The sequence below is a fragment of the Mobula hypostoma genome, chromosome 25 (assembly GCF_963921235.1).
Source record: "Mobula hypostoma chromosome 25, sMobHyp1.1, whole genome shotgun sequence".
In the NCBI taxonomy this organism is placed as follows: Eukaryota; Metazoa; Chordata; class Chondrichthyes; order Myliobatiformes; family Myliobatidae; genus Mobula; species Mobula hypostoma.
In genome coordinates, this window is record NC_086121.1 from 27102213 (window position 1) to 27123210 (window position 20998).

At 43.2% G+C, this 20998-nt stretch overlaps 1 protein-coding gene across 2 annotated transcripts in view; it reads right to left on the reverse strand.

The window, feature by feature from the left end:
• Window positions 1-20596, reverse strand: part of LOC134337820 (kazrin-like) — a 719044-nt gene extending 698448 nt beyond the window's left edge. For both annotated transcript variants that reach the window (XM_063033089.1, XM_063033088.1), the window contains exon 1: window positions 20056-20596. In XM_063033089.1, coding sequence (XP_062889159.1) covers window positions 20056-20173 — 118 coding nt within the window. In that variant the 5' untranslated portion in view covers window positions 20174-20596. The remainder of the gene's footprint in view (window positions 1-20055) is intronic.
• Window positions 20597-20998: the final 402 nt, after the last annotated feature.

Here is a 20998-nt window from a genome sequence, read left to right on the forward strand (position 1 = left end):
ATAAAATTGTTTTAGCATATGTTCATCTGGAATTTCTCTGACTTACCCTCAGGGTCTTGCACTATATCGGACTGAGACTGAGGCCTGAGACCACGGTCACAACATAAATGTGTCAGCAAATAACTCTTCCAAAGAAGCAGCATCATGTATTGAATTTCCAGACAGTTAGCAAGGTGTCAATATTACCCAGGGAATTGAGGGGGTGATGACCTTCCTCTTCAATGCAACAGCATCTTAAATCTTATGCATCCACTTTACAGACCGGGCGGAGGCTAGGTTTAACATCTATGCTGAAAGTGACCCAGTCGGTTCAGAAGTTCCTCAGGATTGTTCTGACAAGGCAGCCTGAGTTTTGATGGAGGGGTTCAAACATTCATTTAATATCAGAGAATGTATACATTATAGAACCTGAAATTCGTACTCTTCACAGACATCCATGAAACAAGATGCCCCATAGAATGAATGACAGAAACATCGAAGCCCTGAAACCTCTCCTTTGCACATTTTTGACTAAATAGCACAAAGTTAACCAATACAATCAGGTCTGATGTTAGGAATTCAGCAAATAAACATCCATTATATAACAATGTAACGATCAACTATTCCCTTGGAAAAGAACCACTTCCTGACACCTGAACTGGCATAATGCAATAGGAAAAATGCTGAAAATGCTCAGCTGGCTGGGCAGCATCTATGGAGGGAGAAATACTGCTAACACTTCAGGTAGAAAAACAATAATTATGTCTTTTTCTCCACACATGCTGTCCAACCTGTCGAGTATTTCCAGCAACTGCTTTTCTTTGTTATCTCTGGCACTCCCTCACTGTGATACAGCGAACTGTTAGCCTGAACACAATTAGTTCCAGTCAATATTCTGTACCTCTGTCCAATGGCAATTCCAAACGCAACCCCCTCAGCCTACCTCAGTCTGGGAATTAAGCTAGTCTCTTCTCTGTGATTCTTCCAAATTCTTAATATAATTGAACATAAACAAAAAAACACAGGGAACCCAATACCACAACAAGGGCAAAATTGTAGCTCATCTTCGGAATGCACCCTAACACTCTGATTGTTCTAAGGCCTCAAGAAACTGATCATGAACCTTGAGCACCAAAGCACCTAGATCATTCTACGCTTTTCTGTGAGATATGTTAAGAATTCATTTTTTCCATGTGTTTAATGCAACAAGACTAGTCCTCTGATGCATTGAGCCCCAGTTGATGCATTCCAGCATTTGTTTACGATTCAAACACAGGCCAACCTTAGCATCAACGGCAAACTTACAGATTGTGCTCTAAATAAGATCATAAGACTATAAGACACTGCAGCAGATATTTTTAAAATTTGCCTTCTGTTGGTTTTTAAAAGCTTTCTAATCCTATAACCTCCCACTAATTTTTGCTATACTATGTGCCCTTAGTTATGTTTATTCTTAATAAAGACGAACCTGGCACGGGTTTAATGCTAAAGCATTTTTTATACAGAATGCTATTCAACACTGAGCACGTGCGACCAGTTCACCAACATCATTTCTGGTTCCAGGGTGAACCCTCCGCTTTGTCCACTGGGAATTTAAGTTCTTTATTATGTACACACATAATAACACATCTTCCCTTTTCAAAGAAAAACAAGCATAATACTATGTCCTCAAAACTGCAGGCAACAATAATCCTTTCCAACAATCATATCTATATTAACTTCAATTGTAATGAGCAGGTACAGTCCCTTATTCACTCAACAGCTTTCAATCAGTCTCTGGGTGGTTTGATGATCCTTTTTGGTCTGCTATTTGTTTCCACAGATGTATTGCTTTCATTTGTCCCATTAATATTAAAGTCTTTCTGAGAAAGTCTCTACATCTGCTGCCCCTTGTGCTTGAAGGTCACTATGCAGGCCTGCTTTACTGGAATGTTCTCTCCAGTATAGCTTCTCACTTTTAACTTCAGTGGGTAAATTTTGCTCTTTATTTTGAGAGTATCTTAATCATCCATGGATAACAGATTTTCTTGAGCTCCAGTGTCAAGCTTGAATGCAATTACTGTCCCACTCACAGCCACTACAACAATCCATTTAGTCTTACCAGCACCAGCAGAGTGTAGAGAATCTACAAAGACTTCCTTCATTTCCTCAGCAATGGTGTGCACCTTTCTCTTGGCAGCACTTTGCGAAATGATTCCTTTTCCCATAATTATTGCAGGACTCTCTGTAAGCAGGACACATCTTTGGAATGTGTCTGCTTTCATATTTGCTGCTTGAGCCTGCGTCTTTCCTTTGCCGTTACTTTGGTAAATGTCTTGTGCGCTGCTCCTCTGTTTTCACAGTGTGCACCATTGTGTCTGCCCTGTGCAGCTCCTTAGCTTGTGCTTGTGTGGTCTCTACTACCCTACACATAACCACAGCCTTTTCTAGCACCAAGTCTTTTTCACAGCACAATCTTTCTTTGAGCCCATTATCTAGGATTCCGCAAACTATTCTGTCTTTATTTAGCGGGTTTCTCAAATCTCCAAACTCACAGGACTTACTCAGTATGTAAAGCTCAGTTAAGCATTGGTCAAAGCTAACCGTTGTTTCTCTTCACAGGAAAAGAACGTATCTCTCAAAGGTGATTTTTTACTTGGGACAAAATGCTCCTCAAATTTTGTCATCAGAGTGTCCAATGTAAGTCTGTCTCATCAATTTGTAAGCTATTATAGATGTTCAAAGCATCTTCACCAATTACGTGCAGAAAAATAGAAGCTTTCAACTGTTCAACAGCCCTTCCTGCTCTGCTAGCCGTTAGACATACAGGTGTCCCCGCTTTTCGAACGTTCACTTTACGAAACCTCACTGTTACGAAAGACCTACATTAGTTCCCTGTTTTCGCTTTCAGAAGGTGTTTTCAGTGTTACGAAAAAAAGCAGCGCGCGATAAAAAATCAGCACGCGAAAAAATCACGTTGAAGAGGTTTTGGCATCCCATGACCAAGAACTGATAGATGAAGAGCTGATGCAATTGGAAGAAGAAGGGATAACAATCGAAACCGAATACAGTAGCGAACTGAACGTGAAGCAACTGCGTGAGATTTTCGCCGCAATGATAAAGTACGACTTTAATTTTGAAAGGGTACACTGGTTTAGGGGATATTTGCAAGATGGTTTGAGTCCTTACAAAGAACTGTATGATAGAAAAATGCACGAGGCTCAACAGTCAAACAAGCCTTCCACATCAGCCATAGCAGACGACGAACCTCAACCTTCGACATCGAGGTGGGCAGTCATAGGAGAAGATGAGCTGCCTGCTCTAATGGAAACGATGATGAGATGACACCCCAGTGTCCCACCACCCCAGCACCCAGGCCGCGGACAGATACCGATTCGCGGAGAATGCAGCAGTAGCCAGGAGACGTACAGAACATCTTTAAGAAAAAAGCCGAAATAAACATGCTAATTAATTAGGTGTCGCCCAACACGTAATTAATTAGCATGTTTATTTCGGCTTTTTTCTTAAAGATGTGCTATGTGCCTCCCGGTTACCGCTGCACCCCTGCATGCTTCGCGGCTATATATCGGTCGGCAGCCTGGAGGGTGGGGGCCATTGCACCACCCCAACCTGCGACGGCTCAGTCTAAAACACCACCATCAGTGTGCTCGGCGTTGTCCCAATTCCGGTAAGTGATACTGCACTGTATGTACATTATTTCTACTTTATATAGGCTGTGTACTTTTACGTGTTATTTGGTATGATTTGGCAGTTTCATAGCTTAAAGGTTACTGGAGAGCGCTTGCGCCGTGTTTTTGCCAACAGCGCTTGCATGAGATTTTCTGCCGATGGCGCTTGTGTGAGATTTTCGCTACGGAGAACAGTGCAGTAATGATTGTGGAAAAGTATTTCTACTGTATATAGGCTGGGTGTTTATCATATCATTCCTGCTTTTACTATATGTTACTGTTATTTTAGGTTTTATGTGCTACTTGGCATGATTTGGTAGGTTATTTTTGGGTCTGTGAACGCTCACAAAATTTTCCCATATAAATAAATGGTAATTGCTTCTTCGCTTTACAACATTTCAGCTTACGAACTGTTTCATAAGAACGCTCTACCTTCGGATGGCGGGGGAAACCTGTATATTGAAACGCTGTTTGAAGCAATTCCAGTAAACTGTACAGATTTCAGGACACCATGTGCTCTGTCTGCCTCACTGGCTGTCTTTTTTATCGTTGGAACTAGCGTCTCTTTCTCAGTCGCTCGTGGTATTCATTTACCTCCCACCGATTTCTGAGGCCATGTTATTCTTAATAAAGACAAAGCTGGCGTGGGTTTAATGCTAAAACATTTTATTTACAGAACACTGTTCAGCACTGAGCACGTGCGACTAGGTCACCATGTCATTTCCAGTTCCAGGGTGAATCCCCGCATTGCCCCCTGGGAACTGAAGTTCTTTATTATGTACACACATAATAACACAACCTTTGTTTTGCTTTTATGCTGTCTTCCCTTGACAGCCACTGATGCCTCATCCTCTCTCTAGAATAACTCTTCATTTTTGTCATGTATCTGTGCTGCGGCTTCTGATTTGCTTCCAGAACCTCCAGCCATTGCTGTTTTGCCATCACCCCTGCTCGTGTTCCTTTTAATCAATGTTGGCCAGCTTCTCTCTCATGCCTTTGTAAGTTGATAGTTCAAGTTTAATTGTCATTCAACTATACATAAACATCCATGAGTACAGCCAAACGAAACAACATTACTCTGCTGTCAAGGTGCAAAACGCAGTACTGACAGTCACTCACAGCATGAAGCACATACAAGATAGCAAGCACATATAAAATATCAGTAAAATAAAATAACACAAAAAATATAGTCCAAGACCCTGAGTCGATGAATGTTGCAGAAATCTGCCGATTGAACACAAGGAGGCAGTATTGACTCCGGCTTGGATGCTGCATCACATTGCCTCTGGCGGAGCGCACCAACTGACATCTCTCTCACGGTCAGCTGAAAAACCAGCGGCACTGTGGGTTGGGGTCTAGTCCTCACTACGAATGAGGCCACGCAGCTACCCTCCTATCCGTCCCTGTCGTCCGCCAATAAATCAGTGAATCGGACTTAGAGCGTTCCATATTAACAATGTCCAACAGGCTCCTGTGATCACAAGAAAAGTGACGAAGGTAGTCGATCGCTGTTAGACTTCATGCCTGCTTCACCTACCGACACCTCTCTGACGCAGGATCTGCACCAAGTTCCAGCTCTTTCAGTCTCTCTCACCACCAACAAACAACTCAGTGATGGGCAGTACTTTAAGTTCTTAATGTCCGGGAAGGTCTTGCGACCATTAAAAAGTATGTTTAAAAAGGACAATAACACCTTTGGTTGACCCCGTAGAAGCCGCTGCATTTGAACGTGCCATCTTATTCACTGCAATACTGATACATCTGACTTTTTCTTCTCCCTCTCAAAGTGCTGGGTGAATTCTATCATATTTTGATCACTGTCTCCTATAGCGTTCCTTTGCCTTAGGCTCCCTAATCACATCTGCTGCATTACACAACACCCAGTCCAGAATTATCTTTCCCTTATGGGGAAACCACAAGCTGTTCTGAAAATTCAACTCATAGGAATTCTACAAATTCCTTCTCTTGGAATCCACCACCAACTTGCTTTTTCCAATCTACCTGCATATTGAAATCCACCATAACTGTCATAACATTGCCTTTATTAAATGCCTTTTTGAACTTTATTTTCCACATCCTGGCTACCATTTGAGGGCCTGTTTATAATTCCCACCAGGGTCTTTTTACGCTTGTATTTTCTTAACTCTACCCACAAAGATTCTACATCTTCCAATCCCACGCCACTTTCTTCTAAGGATTTGATTTCATATTTTTTTTAACCACCAGAGCTACCCACCCCCTCTGCTTACCAGTCTGTTCTTTCAATAAAGGATGTAGCTCCCAGCTATGATCATCTTTCTGTCTCAACTCAGTGATGACCACAACATCATACCTGTCAATCTCAAACTGCACTACAAGATCCTCTATCTTATTCTATATTCAGTGGGCATTCAAATATAATACCTTCATTTCTGTATTCATCACCCTTTCCAATTGTACCACCATGTTACACATCAACTCATCCCATTGACTGCAATTTTGCCCTGTTATCTGCCTGTCCTTGCTCAAATTCTCACTACGTACTACACTGCCTTGTATACCATCTGCCCCCATACTCAGCCCTATTTCTCCAGTTCCCAACCCTCCCAGCTTGGTGTAAACCCTCCCCAAAAGTTCTACACCAGTTTCTTCCTTTTAGTCTGGTTTATCTTGGACACCATTCCACAATGAGCAAGATAAATAAAGTACTGAGAATGGAGCCTCATTCTTCTAAAGCTGTGACTCAATTGTGGGTTGCGGCATTCAAGATAATGAATTGCTTTATTTTGGTTGTACTTACTGTTCCAACAATGTGACTTTTTTTTCTTCACTTCACTAAAGCTAGTGTGGATGGTGAAAGATAATGACATTGCACAATAAATTTACTTAGAGATTTGCCATTAAAGCAGAATTTTCAGTTTTTTTTTGTTTAAACCTTACTTTTCCAAATCTTTTTATTCTGATATGGTCTTTCATTGATTTGTACATTCATCTCATCAGAAAGTATAAAGCTGATATTTGTTGCTTGGGATAGGAGGTAAAGTTCAGTACAGAAATGGCACCTGACCAAACACCAGGGGTAACCTCCTGGGATTGAAAATCACATGTTCACACTTCCATGGAAGTTTCCCAGCAGAGTTATGCATCCTCCTGGGTAGACATCAGTCTGCTTCTTAACTCCGTCTAGAAGAAGCCCAACATGGCTTGACGCTGGGGGCATGTCAGCTGGCCAATAGTCCAGGTGGCTCAGAATCAAGGGAAGATCGACAACAGGATCCAGGAGCTCAGGATGATGAGCCACTTATGAAGTGGGTAAGCAAATATAGGCATCTGTTAGTCTCATGAGACCATGGATTTGCGCCTTGGAAGGTGCCCATGCCACAAGTCTCCCCTCTCCACGCCACCGATGTTGTCCAAGGGAAGGGCATTAGGACCCATACAGCTTGGCACTGGTGCCGTCGCAGAGAGTGTGTGGTTAAGTGCCTTGCTCAAGGACACACGCGCTGTTTCAGCCAAGGCTCGAACTAGCGACCTTCAGATCGCTAGACGAACGTCTTAACCACTTGGCCACACGTCAACACGTAAGCAAATAAAGAGATTAAGCAATGTAAGCAAAGAGAAGAGATTAAACATTCTGTCCTTGTGGTAATAAATACATAGAGAGATAGGCCCGGTGGCAGTAAAGCAAAGGTGTCTTAGAGTGAAAGGCAGATGTGTTGGCAATAGTTACAGAATCTTGACGCATTTGTATGTTGTAATTTGAAGGCCACCATTTTGATGTTCCTAGTTACCAGCCCTGTCCATCCTAGCTTAGTAGCAAAACTATAATAAACTATATCAAGTGCAAAGAGCATAACAATGGAAGTACACAGATTCAATCTCACTCCTCAGCAAGACAAACAATTCTAATGTTGTGGTGTTCGCCAAGCTTGGCAATTAGTGAAGTTTGCAGACGTTTCATCACCAGTCAAGGTGACATGCTCTGTGTGCAATTGTTGGTATGTCTCTCTGGGCCCCTGTTTGCTTGCCTCAGTCCTGATTGGCTACCCCTTCAGTTGACCTTTGAATTCTATTGACTTGCATTTCTTTGGCTCTTAGGGCTCTCAAGGTCAACTGAAGGGGTAGCCAATCAGGACCGAGGCAAGTGAACAGGGGTTTATACAAATGCAAGCACTCCCAGAGAGAAGCACCAACTGCAGACTAAGAATGTCATCTCAACTGGTGATGAAACGTCTGCAAGCCAGTTGCCAAGCTCGACGAACATCGCAGCATAAAGCACCTCAATCCGAGCTACCATTATTCAGCACCATCCTAAACAAGCAATTCTATCAGATTAGTTAGTGGTAGATAAATAGGATTAATTAGCAATGACTATCATGATCTGTTATCCTTGACATGCATTGCTATGGTGAAGTTGGCTCTGAACGCATTGTGCACACGAATGCCTTGGACCATCTTCTGCTATGCCAACCACTGGTGAACGAGGGAGGTGAAAAGCCTTCTGACACTTCCCCCAATTCCAACACCCCCAAACCTGCCACCACTCTCTGCTTAAGCCTACACATTAGAAAAGAGAGTGTGGGTTACTTGAAATATCAGTCTAAATTGAGTGCAATAAATAGCTAATAAATAAAGCACTAAGGAATGCAAACCAATGAAAAACACGAGGACCCCAGGAGCTGGAACTTACCAAATATTCAGAGTTCAAAGTAAATTATGAACGTACACATATGCCACTCTGTGCTCATCCCATCTTCTCGCCGCCTTAACAGGGTTAAAGTTCCTCTTGTCCTCACCTATCACCCCATGAGTCTCCACATCCAACATATCATTCCATCTTCTAAGGGATCCTTCTGCCATCTTCAATGGGATCCTACTTCCAAATGCATATTTCCCTTCTCCCATTCTCCTCAGGGATCACTCCCTCTACGATTCCCTTATCCATTCGTCGCTCCCCACTAATCTCCTTCCAAGCACATATCCCTACAAGCAAAAGGAAAGCTACACTAGTCCATTGACCTGCTCCCTCACTTTCATTCAGGGCCCCAAATTGTCCTTCTAGATGAGGCAACACTTCACCTGCAAATCTGTGGGGATCATTTATTCCTCTTCTCCTTCTCTCTTCTTTTATTCCCCACTCTGGCCTCTTACACCTCTTTTCCTCTGCTATTTCTTCCCTTTCTCCCATGGTTCACTCTCCTCTCCTATTAGGTTCTTTCTTTTCCACATCTTTACCTTTCCCTCCTATCACCTTCTACCTTGTCCTCCTTCTCCATCCACCATCGTTTTATTCTGGCTTTTCCCCCTTTCTTTCCAGCCCTAGTGAAAGGGCTTGCCTCAAAATGTTGACTGTTTATTCATTTTCATAGGTGTTGCATGACCTGCTGAGTTCCTCCAGCATTTTGTTGTGCGTTGCTACTCTGAGATTCATTTTTTTGTGGGCCTTCACAGTAGGTACAAAGAATAGAACCAGTGAAAAACTACACACAAAGATGGACAAACAACCAATGTGCAAATACAAAGAAAACCTGATGATGATAATAATAATAATAATAGTATATCTAAGTAATAAATAACATTGAGAATATGAGCAGCAGAGTCCTTGAAAGTGAGCCATAGGTTATGGAATCAGTTCAGTATTAAGATGAGTGAAGTTATCCACACTGGTTCAGGACCCTGATAGTTGAAGGGTAGTAAATCCTGAACCTAGTGGTGTGGGATCTAGAGCTCCCCCACCTCATTCCCAAAGGCAACAGCAAGAAGAGAGTATGGTCTGGATGGTGAGGCGGCACGATAATGTTTGCTGCGTTCCTGTGGCAACGCTCCTTGTAAATGTGTTCAATTGTGAGGAAGGTTTTTCCTGTGATGAACTGAGCTGCATCCACTACTTTCTGTATGCTTTTCTGTTCATTGGCATTTGAGTTTCCACACAAGCCCATGGTGCAACCAGTCAGGATACTCTCCACTGTGCGTCAATAGAAGTTTGTCAAAATTATGGATGACATGCCAAATCTGTATAAACTTGTAAGAAAATAACGGTGTGCTTGCCTTCTTTGTAATGGCACGTACATGCTGGTCCCAGGACAGATCCTCTGAAATGATAACACCAAGGAGTTTAAAGTTACTGACCCTCACCATTTCTGATCCTCTGATGAGAAATGGCTCAAGGACTGGTGGATGACAAGTGGAAGAGTTACGTGCAATTAAACAAGAATCATGCGGACTGCATATTTTTAAGTTACTTTTCAGAGATCTCAAAAAAGCTTCTCAAGCCACAAAATATTTAGAATTGATGTATTTTTAAATTTTTAACATTTTAAAATGTTAAAAATTTAAAGTGTAGTCACTATTACGGAAACACGCATCTAATGTGCCCACAGCAAGTTCCCTCAACCATCATCACAACAATGGGAGAAGCAAATTGATGCTTGTTCCTGCAATGTTGATTGGGGCAGGTGGTCACTAAAGAAAACCCCCCAACATCTGAAATGGCAACTTGCCTTAATGCTGCACCTGAAAGATGCCACTCCCGACTCTAACGCCATAAACACAAGAGATTCTGCAGATGCTAAAAATCCAGACAAAAAGTTGGACGAACTCAGCAGGTCAGGCAGCATCTACGGAGGGGAATAAATGGGAACAATTCTGAATGAGGTTGGAGGTGGAATCGGATGCACATCAACTCCAGCAGGGTTTACAGGCCATTACTTCCTACTAAGCGAAACATAACATCATAAATAGCAGAGGTTCTTCACTACCAGATGAGCTCAATGTCTTTTTATGCTTGCTTTGAAAGGGAGAATAAAACTCCAGCTATGTGGATCCCTGCAACACCTGGTGACGGTACGATCTCCGTCTTGGAGGCTGACATCAGACAGTCTTTCAAGAGGGCGAATCCTCACAAGGCAACAGGCTCCAAATGGTGTACCTGGCAGGGCTCTGAAAACCTGTGCCAACCAACTGGCAGGGGCATTCAAAGACATTTCCAGTCTCTCATTGCCACAGTTGAAAGTTCCCATCTGCTTCGAAGGGGCAACAGGCATATCAGTGCCCAAAAAGAGCAAGATGAGCTGCCTTAATGACTATCATCCAGTAGCACTCACATGATGAAGTGCTTTGAGAGGTTGGTTATGACTAGAATCAACTCCTGACTTAGCAGGGACCTGGACCCACTACAATTTGCCTATTGCCACAATAGGTCTACAGCAGGTGCGATCTCATTGGCTCTTCATGTGGCCTGGACCACCTGGACAATACAAATACCTATGTCAGGATGCTGTTTATTGACTACAACTCAGCACTGACCACAATCATTCCTACAGCTCTGATCGAAAAGCTCCAGATCTCTAAGGATCAGTCCCTACATATCAATGCAGCTGCAAAGAATGCATAACAGTGGCTATATTTCATTTTTTGGGAAGATTCGATATGTTACCAAAGAAACTCACAAAAAGGCAGCGTCCATCATTAAGGACCCCATCACCCTCTTCTCACTGTTACCATCAGGTAGGAGGTACAGAAGCCTGAAGGCACATACTCAGCGATTCAGGAACAGCTCCTTGCCCTCTGCCAACCAATTCCGAAATGGACATGGAACCCATGAACACTACCTCACTACTTATTTATTTCTACTTCGTTTCACACTACTTAGTTAATTTAATGTATACTTAATATAATTTCCTTTCTTATTATGCATTTCATGGTACTGCAGCTGTAAAAACAGCAAATTTCACAACATATGCTGGTGGTATTAAACCTGATTCTGAATTCTACAAGAAAGAACATAATTGGAACATAATTGGCACCAGTATTGGGGAAGAAGGGAGCTGTACCAATGGGATGGGCTCCACCTGAACCGTGATGGGACCTGGATCCCAGCGAATCATATAATTAGGGCTGTGGACAGGACTTAAAACTAAGTAGTAGGGGGGTGGGTTTAACAGATTGGAGAAGTATGGATAAAGTAAAAAAGAAAAGTGTGGATAAAGATGAAGGAAAACAAAAGAGAAAGAAAGAGAAAAGTAAGAGTGGAATGAAGAAAAATCAAGTGGAAAAGAGTAATAGATTTCAAGGTTTTAAAAGCACAATGTGTGTAAGGGCACTTTATTTGAACGCACATAGTATTTGAAACAAGGTCAGTGAACTTGTGGCTCAAATCAGTACAAAGAGATATGATTTAGTGGCCATTACAGAGACGTGGTTGCAGGATGGAGAGGATTGGGAATTAAATATCCAAGGATATCAGGTAATACAGAAGGATAGGCAGGGAGGTAGGGGAGGTGGGGTAGCACTCTTAATTAAAGATGAGATCAGGGCAATAGTGAGAGATGATATAAGATCTAAGAAGCAAAATGTTGAATCCATCTGGGTAGAGATTAGGAATAGTAACGGGAAAAAACATCACTGGTGGGAGTTGTCTATGGGCCACCGAACAATAACATTACAGTGGCACAGGCAATAAACAGAGAAATATCTGAAGCATGTAAGAATGGAACAGCAGTTATCATGGGGAACTTTAACTTGCACATAGATTGGGTGAATCAAGTCTGTCGAAGCAGTCTTGAGGAGGACTTCATAGAATGCATCCATGATTGCTTTCTTGAACAGCATGTTACCGAACCTACAAGGGAACATGCTATCTTAGATCTGGTCCTGTGCACTGAGACAGGTAAAATTAGTAATCTTGTAGTTCCTTCCTAGCGTGTCGCACCAGACAGTCAGCTATTCTTGTCTGGCGCGTAGTGTCAGGATTGGTCTCCTTTCGGATTAACCGGGTCACGATATGAACGTTCCTGACTCGACCCTTGTTTTTTACGAGGCCGAGTGGCTAGCTCGACGCTCAACCTGGCACGGATGGAAAACGTGCTCGGGCGGTGGCCCGACTTGGATTCAAACTCGGGAGCCTTCACTCCGAAGTCAGGCGCTGATGCCACTGCGCCACCAGCCAGCCATCTTGTAGTTAGGGATCCTCTTGGGAAGGGCGATCACAGTCTGTTTGAATTTCAAATGAAGGGTGCAATAGTTCAATCTACAACCAGTGTATTATGCCTAAACAATGGAGATTACAATGGGATGAGGGAGTATTTGGCTAGTGTAGACTGGGAACATAATTGATATGGTGGGACGGTTGAGGAACAGTGGAAGACTTCTAAAGAGATTTTTCACGGTGTTGAACGAAAGTATATTCCAGTTAAAACCAAGGACAGTAAGGGTGGGGAGAGCCAGCCTTGGATAACTAAGGAAATAAAAGAAGGCATCAAACTAAAAGCTGGTGCATACAAAGTTGCCATGAATAGTGGGAAACTGGAAGATTGGGAAAAATTCACTGGAGGGTGTGTGCGCAGCCCTCCGGTGAAAAAATATTGTATCTGTTAAACAGGGGCCATGGACAATTCTGATTTGATGGAAAATGGACGTGAAAGCACACAGGAACATCTGGAGAAATTTCTGAAACGCCCGTTTGCCGCTGTCATTACTGTGTGGTCGGGAATCTTTCAGAGGGTAGGCCTCAAAATCCCCGGCCTTGCCTGCTTTTGCCAACTGAGAAGGAGGTCGAATCATTCGGACAGAGATGGTGCTCAGTACTCGGTGTTGGGGAGCTGATCAGAGCTCGAAGTTTTCGGATGACTCAGAGTCGGACTGTGGTCGGCATGGCAGGGAGAGTTTTTCTTCCTTCTCCTGTCTGCGTGAGATGTGGGACATTTGAGAAACCTTGAACTTTACTGTGCTCATGGACTTCTTCATCAAGTTATGGTATTGTTAACTGTTTGTAACTATATGTTATAATTATGTGGTTTTGTTAGTTTTTTCAGTCTTGGTCTGTCCTGTGTTTTGTGATATCACACCGGAGGAAATAATGTATCATTTCTTAATGCATGCATTACCAAATGACAATAAAAGAGGACTACGTGTCTTCATAATCATCACCATAAATTTAAAAAGCAACAAAGTACCACTAAGTGAGCAATAAAGAAAGGGAAGTTAGATTATGAAAATAAACGAGCACAAAATATAAAAACGGAAAGTAAAAGTTCGTATAATTATATGAAGCAGAAAAGAGTGACTAAAGTGAATGTAGGTTCCTTGGAGTACAAGAAGGGGGAATTGATATTGGAAAATGAGGAAATGGCCAAGGCTTTGTTGACTATTTTGTGTCGGTCTTCACGGTGAAGGACGCATCTAACATGCCAAAGAGAGATGTTATGGATGAGATGGGAGGTGAGTTCCTCGATACATAGCTATCACTAAAGAGGTAGTGCTGAGCAAACTTGTGGGCCTGAAGATAGATAAGTCCCCTGGTCTTGATGGAATGCATCCCGGGGTAATGAAGGAAATGGCAGAAGTTATAGTAGAGGCTTTGGTGATAATTTACCAAAATTCTCCGGACTCTGGACAGGTCCCAGTGGATTGGAAGATGGCGAGTGTCATGCTATTGTTCAAAAAAGGAGGTAGGCAAAAGGCAGGTAACTGTAGACCAGTTAGTTTAACATTTGTCGTTGGGAAAATGCTTGAAGCAATCATTACAGAAGAAATAGTGAGGCATCTGGAAAGAAATGGATCCATCAGGCAGACGCAGCATGGATTCAGCAAAGGCAGGTCCTGTTTGACAAACTTGCTGGAGCTCTTTGAGGATATAACGAGCGCAGTGGATAGAGAGGAACAGATGGATGTTACTTACTTGGATTTCCAGAAGGTGCTGCATATAAGATTTATCCACAAGATAAGAATGTATAGGGTTGGGGGTGATGTATTAGCATGGAGAGGAGATTGGTTAACTAACAGAAAGCAGAGAGTTGGGATACATGGGTGTTACTCTGGTTGGCAATTAGTGCTGAGTGATTTACTGCAGGGGTCAGTGCTGGGCCTGCAAATGTTCACGATATACATTAGCGATCTGGAAGAGGGGACAGAGTGTAGTGTATCTAAGTTTGCTGATGACACTAAACTGAGTGGAAAAGCAAATTGTGCAGAAGATACAGAGAGTCTGCAGAGAGATATAGATAGGTTAAGTGAGTGGGCAAGGGTCTGGCAGATGAAGTGCAATGTTGGTAAATGCAAGATCATCCACCTTGGAAGGAATAATGAAAGAGCAAATTATTATTTAAATGGTAGAAAAAATTGCAGCATGCTGCTGTGCAGAGGGACTTGGGAGTGCTTGCGCATGAATCACAAAAGTTTGCAGGTATCAAGAAGGCAAATGGAATTTTGGCCTTCTTTGCTAGAGGGATTGAATTTAAGAGCAGGGAAGTTATGCTGCAACTGTACAGGGTACTGGTGAGGCCGCACCTGGAGTATTGCATGCAGTTCTGGTCTCCTTACTTGAATAAGGATATACTGGCTTTGGAGGCGGTGCAGAGGAGGCTCACCATGTTGATTCCAGAGATGAGGGGGTTAAATTATGAGGAACGATTGAGTTGCCTGGGACAGTACTTGCTGAAATTCAAAAGAATGAGAGAAGGTGTTATAGAAACATATAAAATTATAAAAGGGATAGACAAGATTGAGGAAGGAAAGTTGTTTCCACTGGTAGGCGAGACTAGAACTAAGGGGACATAACCTCAAAATTTGGGGGTGTAGATTTAGGATGGAGATGAGGAGGAACTGCTTTTTCCAGAGAGTGGTGAACCTGCGGAATTCTCTGCCCAATAAAGCAGTGGAGGCTACCTCGGTAAATATATTTAAGGCAAGGTTGGATGGATTTTTGCATAGTTGGGGAATTAAGGGTTATGGGGAAAAGGCAGGTAGGTGAAGATGAGTCCATAGCTGTATCACCCATGATCTTATTGAATGGCAGGGCAGGCTCAACGGGCCAGATGGCCAACTCCGGCTCCTATTTCTTATGTTCTTATGTTCTTAAAACAAAAGTCCATCTTGACAATGAGGGAGAATTGGCAGGTAGAGGCAGAATGTGGTTACTAATTAAACCATGTTCTTGTACACTGTGGCAGCTAGTTCTTTATTGATAGTAGGTAAACACCAGTGTTTGGAAGGGAAAGTTTGGGGAAAGGTCAATTAAATATTCTCTACAGAATCACAGATATTGTTCAAAGTGAAACAACAAACAGTTCGCAATGGTGTATTTAATGCTCTGGGTAAACCGTCAATCCTCATTACGAAACATGTAAACAGAGACATGAACAGGCAGGGAATTGAGAGATACAGTATAGACAACAAGCAGGAGGGCGAGCTGTTTAAGTTGCATCATTGTCAGGACAGACATTAGAGGCCTTTCTGTTTCCTGCTGCTCTATGTTCTTCCAAGCACGATTTTATTAAACCTTTATATGAAGTCCACAGGACAGTGCATCTCACACTGGCTGCAAACTCAACTTGTCCAAAGTGCCCACCCACTATGACTGGTGTGGTGCGGGGATGGGTGCGAAATGGAGCCCACAAAGAATTCACAAGGCATTTTCATGTTCTTTTTAAAACTAACTGTAAACAATTAACATCCAGTATTGCCAATTTCTTTTCTGCCCACTTGATAAACAAAACTGGAAAGGGGTTCCTGGGCTATGCCAGTGCTCCTCCTTCAGATCCTGCACAGAACTCCGATCCATATACTCTAACATCTTCATCTGCACTGCCATTTTCTTCTTGGGCTGCATTCACACTGGGTTGATTCTACCCTGCTACAGGGTCTCCTCCTGTAAGATCATAAGACATAGGAGCAGAATAAGGCCAATCAGCCCATTGCATCTGCTCTGCTAGTCCATCCCAGTTGATTTATTATCCATCCTATGTCAAAGGTTATGCCTTTCCCCATAACCTTTGACACCCTTACTAATCAAGAACCTATCAACCTCTGCTTTAAATATACCCACTGTCTTGGCTTCTGGAGCCATCTGTGTCAATGAATTCCACAGATTCACTACCCTCTGGCTGAAGAAATCCCTGCTTATCTCTGTTCAAAAGGAACATCTTTGTATTCCGAGGCTGTGCCCTGTAGTCCTAGACTCCCACATCCACTCTGTTTGGGCGTTTCAATATTCTGTAGGTTTCAATGAGATTTAAGAAACTACTAGACAGGTATATGGAGGAATTTCAGGTGGGGGGTTATATGGGAGGCAGGGTTTGAGGGTCAGCACAACAATGTGGGCCGAAGGGCCTGTACTGTGCTGTACTATTCTATGTTCTATGTTCTATGAGATCCCACTCTGTTTTTTCTAATCTCCAGTGAATACAGGTCCTGAGCTATCAAATGCATTTAAGGATAGAACTCCCTTAAAAGTTGAAGATGAAACTCCAAGACCACGTTTCCAATGTACAGGACACCAATCTGTAACATTCCAAGAACAGCTCTGGGATTTTCACTTTATTGACCCCAAGAACAGCCCAGGAAGGCAATGTAATCTGTAGAACAGATTGCGAGAACTGGTTAGGGAATACTTGCCGCATCAAAAACTGCTCACATTTGGATGCAAAAGAAGGATTATTAAAAGACAGAAGGAAGCATCGTGTGAAATCACCAAATAGGGTGGGTTTGTTGCAAGGTACAGCTGGTTGTTTCATGAGCGGTAACTAACTGCCCATCTGTTTGTAGGAGAAGTGGGGGAATGGGGAGTTTAGTCATCTCCTACCTGGTACAAATGGACACGCCACCAAATATTCTGCAATTTGTACATTTATGAGTATCCGCTTAAATATAATATGTACATTTTTAGAGAAATTCCCTTGAGTTGGTAACTGACAGTGTTGTAATCAAACATTGAGGTAGACCCAGACAGCGCAAGTGAGTTTGCATGGTTGTACTTATAAATGCTGCACCTGCCTCATGTTGAGTTATTTTTGTTTAAATCTGTTTATCCCTTCTTCATTCACCAGACAGTACATGGAGTTTCCATGTCTACAATATTTAGCTGGCTTATCTTCTTTGGCAGAGATGTGATTCTTAAAGGTTAGTGTTGGTGTGACGAGCATATCCTCAGGTCCATTACCACAATGGAAAATGATTAAGATGAAGTCCAAACCAAGGTTATGTTTTGAATCATTGAGGGTTTACACTCATAGAAGGCAGGATAGCAAGACCTCCTACTTTGGCAGAAATGCAACAAATTGGGGGGAGCATCCTGTTGATCATCAATTCTGCACTTGTTCCCCCTACTCCAATCTCTCTCTCTCTCTGAGTATCAACTGAGAAACAGAAATAATAATAACTTTATCTCTAAAGCACTTTTCATACAGACGACTTAGTTCAAAAATGCTTTACAACGGGATAAAGCGCAAACATAAATTTAAAATAATTTTTTTGAATAAACGTAAAACACAAAAAGATATTAGTTTAATGCAGGGTTTAATTGGTTTTGAACTTGCATTTACTAGTGTCAACTGAGTCTGCAACCCTGATAATTTTACATCTTGAATCCCACAGTTCAGGAGTGTAGTTCAAAAAAGTTGACCTGCTAATTCTCTTTTGAGAGAGATTATTTAAATTTAGGAGACTGGCAGAAGACCCGAGAGCTGGAGCAGGATTATAATATGAAAGTGAATCCGTGATGTACTCTGGTCCAGACTATTAAGAGCTTTAAAAACAAGTTAGAGAACTTCAAAATCAATTCTAAAGGTTCAGGAAGCCAATTCAGAGTAGTTAAGATGGGAGTGATATGTTCCCTCATGCTGGTTTTAGCTAAATGTCTAGCAGCAGCATTCTGAAGTTTTCCGATTGATTGCTTTGGGAGACCAGTAAGAAGTGCATTGCAGTAATCTAGTTTGGTATAAAATAGTGTCTAAGCCGAGATTCACATCCAAATCAGAATGGACAAGATCAAATAATCTCTCTGAGAAGAGGAAGCTTATTGAGGACTCCTATATATTACAAAAGGAGTTAATAGAAGCTGTACCAGAGCCTAGACATGCTTTGTTAAAGTCTCACACCTCTCACCAGGCAAGATAAACATGGAGACTTCATCCTCTGAGCAATGAGGCAACAAGAGCCAAATACTTGAACAACAAGATAACTGTCCTTTCCCTAATTCCCAGGTGGGAGCTGTCTCAGGCTGACGTGAGGCACATTGCAGTCTAAATAACAAAGAAACATCTCCATCATCACAGGAGAAAGAAACCAGTAGATGTGCATTTCATCAGGGCCAGAATTAGAGTCTTGCAGCATGGGAAAGGGCTGTTTGGCCCAACTCACCATGTTGCCCAACGAGCTAGTCCCAACTGCCCACATTTGCCCCATAGCCCCGATACATCTTCCATCTATGCACATTTCTAGATGACTTAAAAATGTTGCTAATGTGCACAGCCCAACCACTACTTCTGGCAGCTCGTTCTAAATACGCACCAGCCTCTATGTGAAGAAGCTGCCCTGGATGTCCTTTTTAAACATTAGCACAACATTGTGGGCCGAAGGGCCTGTTTGTGTGCTACAGTTATATGTTCTTAAACTCTCTCACTTCTGATCTTAAACCCTCTCGGTTTTTTAGCACCCCCTTCTTATTGAAAAGGCCACGTGCTTTCCCTTTCATGTGGAAAGGTTATGTGCTTTCTTGGTGGCAGGCTGGAGATACGTCTCTACCAAAGGAGGCGCAGGGCACTCCTTGCCTCTGCTATCCTGCAGATCACCCTCGGGCAAGGTGTAGCACCTGCTTAGTCCCCTGATCGGCGTCACAGGAAGCCACGGAAGCAGGTGGTGGATGGTCATACGAGCAGCCGGTGCCCATCACAAGTCCTGGTTATGCAACCACTGACACCAGGCAGGCAACCTCTGGAGAGCATCTTGTAAAGACACTGCCCAGAAGAAGGCAATGGCAAACCACTTTTGTAGAAGAATTGGCCAAGAACAATCATAGTCAAGGATAGACCATGATAGTCCATGTCACATGCTTTCACCCTGTCCATGCCCCTCATGATCTTGTTTCTCTCTATCTGGTCACCTCACAGTCTCCTACATCCCAGAGAATAAAGTCCTAGTCGATGTAACCTCTCCTTGTAACTCAGGCCCCTCCAAGTCCAAGCAGGATTTTGCTAAATTCTATCTGCCCTCTTTCTAGTTTAATAACATCTTTCCTATGTTAGGATGACCAAAACTATGCAGAATTGGGGATTAGTTTCATCCTGAGGATTGGGAACTCAGTACCCCTGAGGAGCATAGACTCTCACCATGGCAACCACCACTTGGGTTTACTGGAGTTGTGACAGGCACAGTTAACAGTCTGGTGCTGGAGGGTACGGTTAGATTGACGAACATGATAAAGTTGCTCTTCTCAGCACTGTGAGTTTGCTATGATTCTGTTGGTTAAGAACATTGACCTTCGAGAATGAAGGGAAGATCCCTCAGACACCAAGAGAAGGGGAAAGGGGTGAGTGGATGGTTTGTCACCACCATCATACTTTCCCTGTTGTATCACAACGCATCACCCCAGTCCCTCTCTCATGCACACAGCACCAGCTCCACCACTCAGTTAAACTAAAAAGCACTTACTGACCTGCCTGCATGATCTCACACTGGTGTCCAAAGACCCTTGTGAAGGTGGTGGGGCTCTGCCCTGTGCTCACGGTCGCAGATATGTCCATGGTTTCTTGTTCTCTCCTACACTGGCTCATGTCTGGTCACTCAAGGCAGGGACTCCCAAAAGTTTCCTCACAGCCCAGGGCAGGATGATAGTCTTTGGCCTCACAGGCACCAAGCCACGCGCCAATGTGCCCCGTCAGGGATCTCCCAGAGTTACGCAGGCTGTTCTACAATGCGACACACTCTCTCGCCCCCCGACAGCAAATTGACAGTCGCGGATTAATCGCCCTCGCAGGCTTCAGCAATAGTCCGGCGAGTCTTTTATTCGCAGTTCGCAGGCGTCTGGCAACTCCGCCTCGCCGGTCAGCGGTCAGTGGGATGGAATCCAGTGGCGGGCTGGCTACGCACCGAGCTCCGACTCGCTCCTACGGCGGGCAGAGGCAGCAGGCTAGCGATTTCCAGCCGAGCATCAGTCCCCGCTTCCCAGAGCTCCGAGTCCGACCTCCGCAACAGCCCCGCTCCGCACCACTGTCCCTGGATTTGACAAATCATTCATTAACCAGTAATGAGGAGCTTTGCGGAACTGGCGCTCAACCCCCCCGAGTGCAATTTCTCCCTTAATATTTCACTACTACATTTATGACAGCTAGAAATCCAATTTAACCCTTCCTTGGCCTGCTGCTTTGAAATCACTTCACACAAATTGATCCTTAATGATAATTAGCAATTTAATTTGCAGCCGTTGGAATCGATGCTTGCGCCAACTGTGTATTTCCCGCCCACCCAAATGATAAATTGTTGGAAAATATTATGGTTAAAGCCCGGAGCTCCCTCACACGCTGCTATCTAAAGCCGGCTGCGGCATTTTAGATACGTATTCCGCACTCATTCAAGTCACAAGTGTATGCGTGACTATC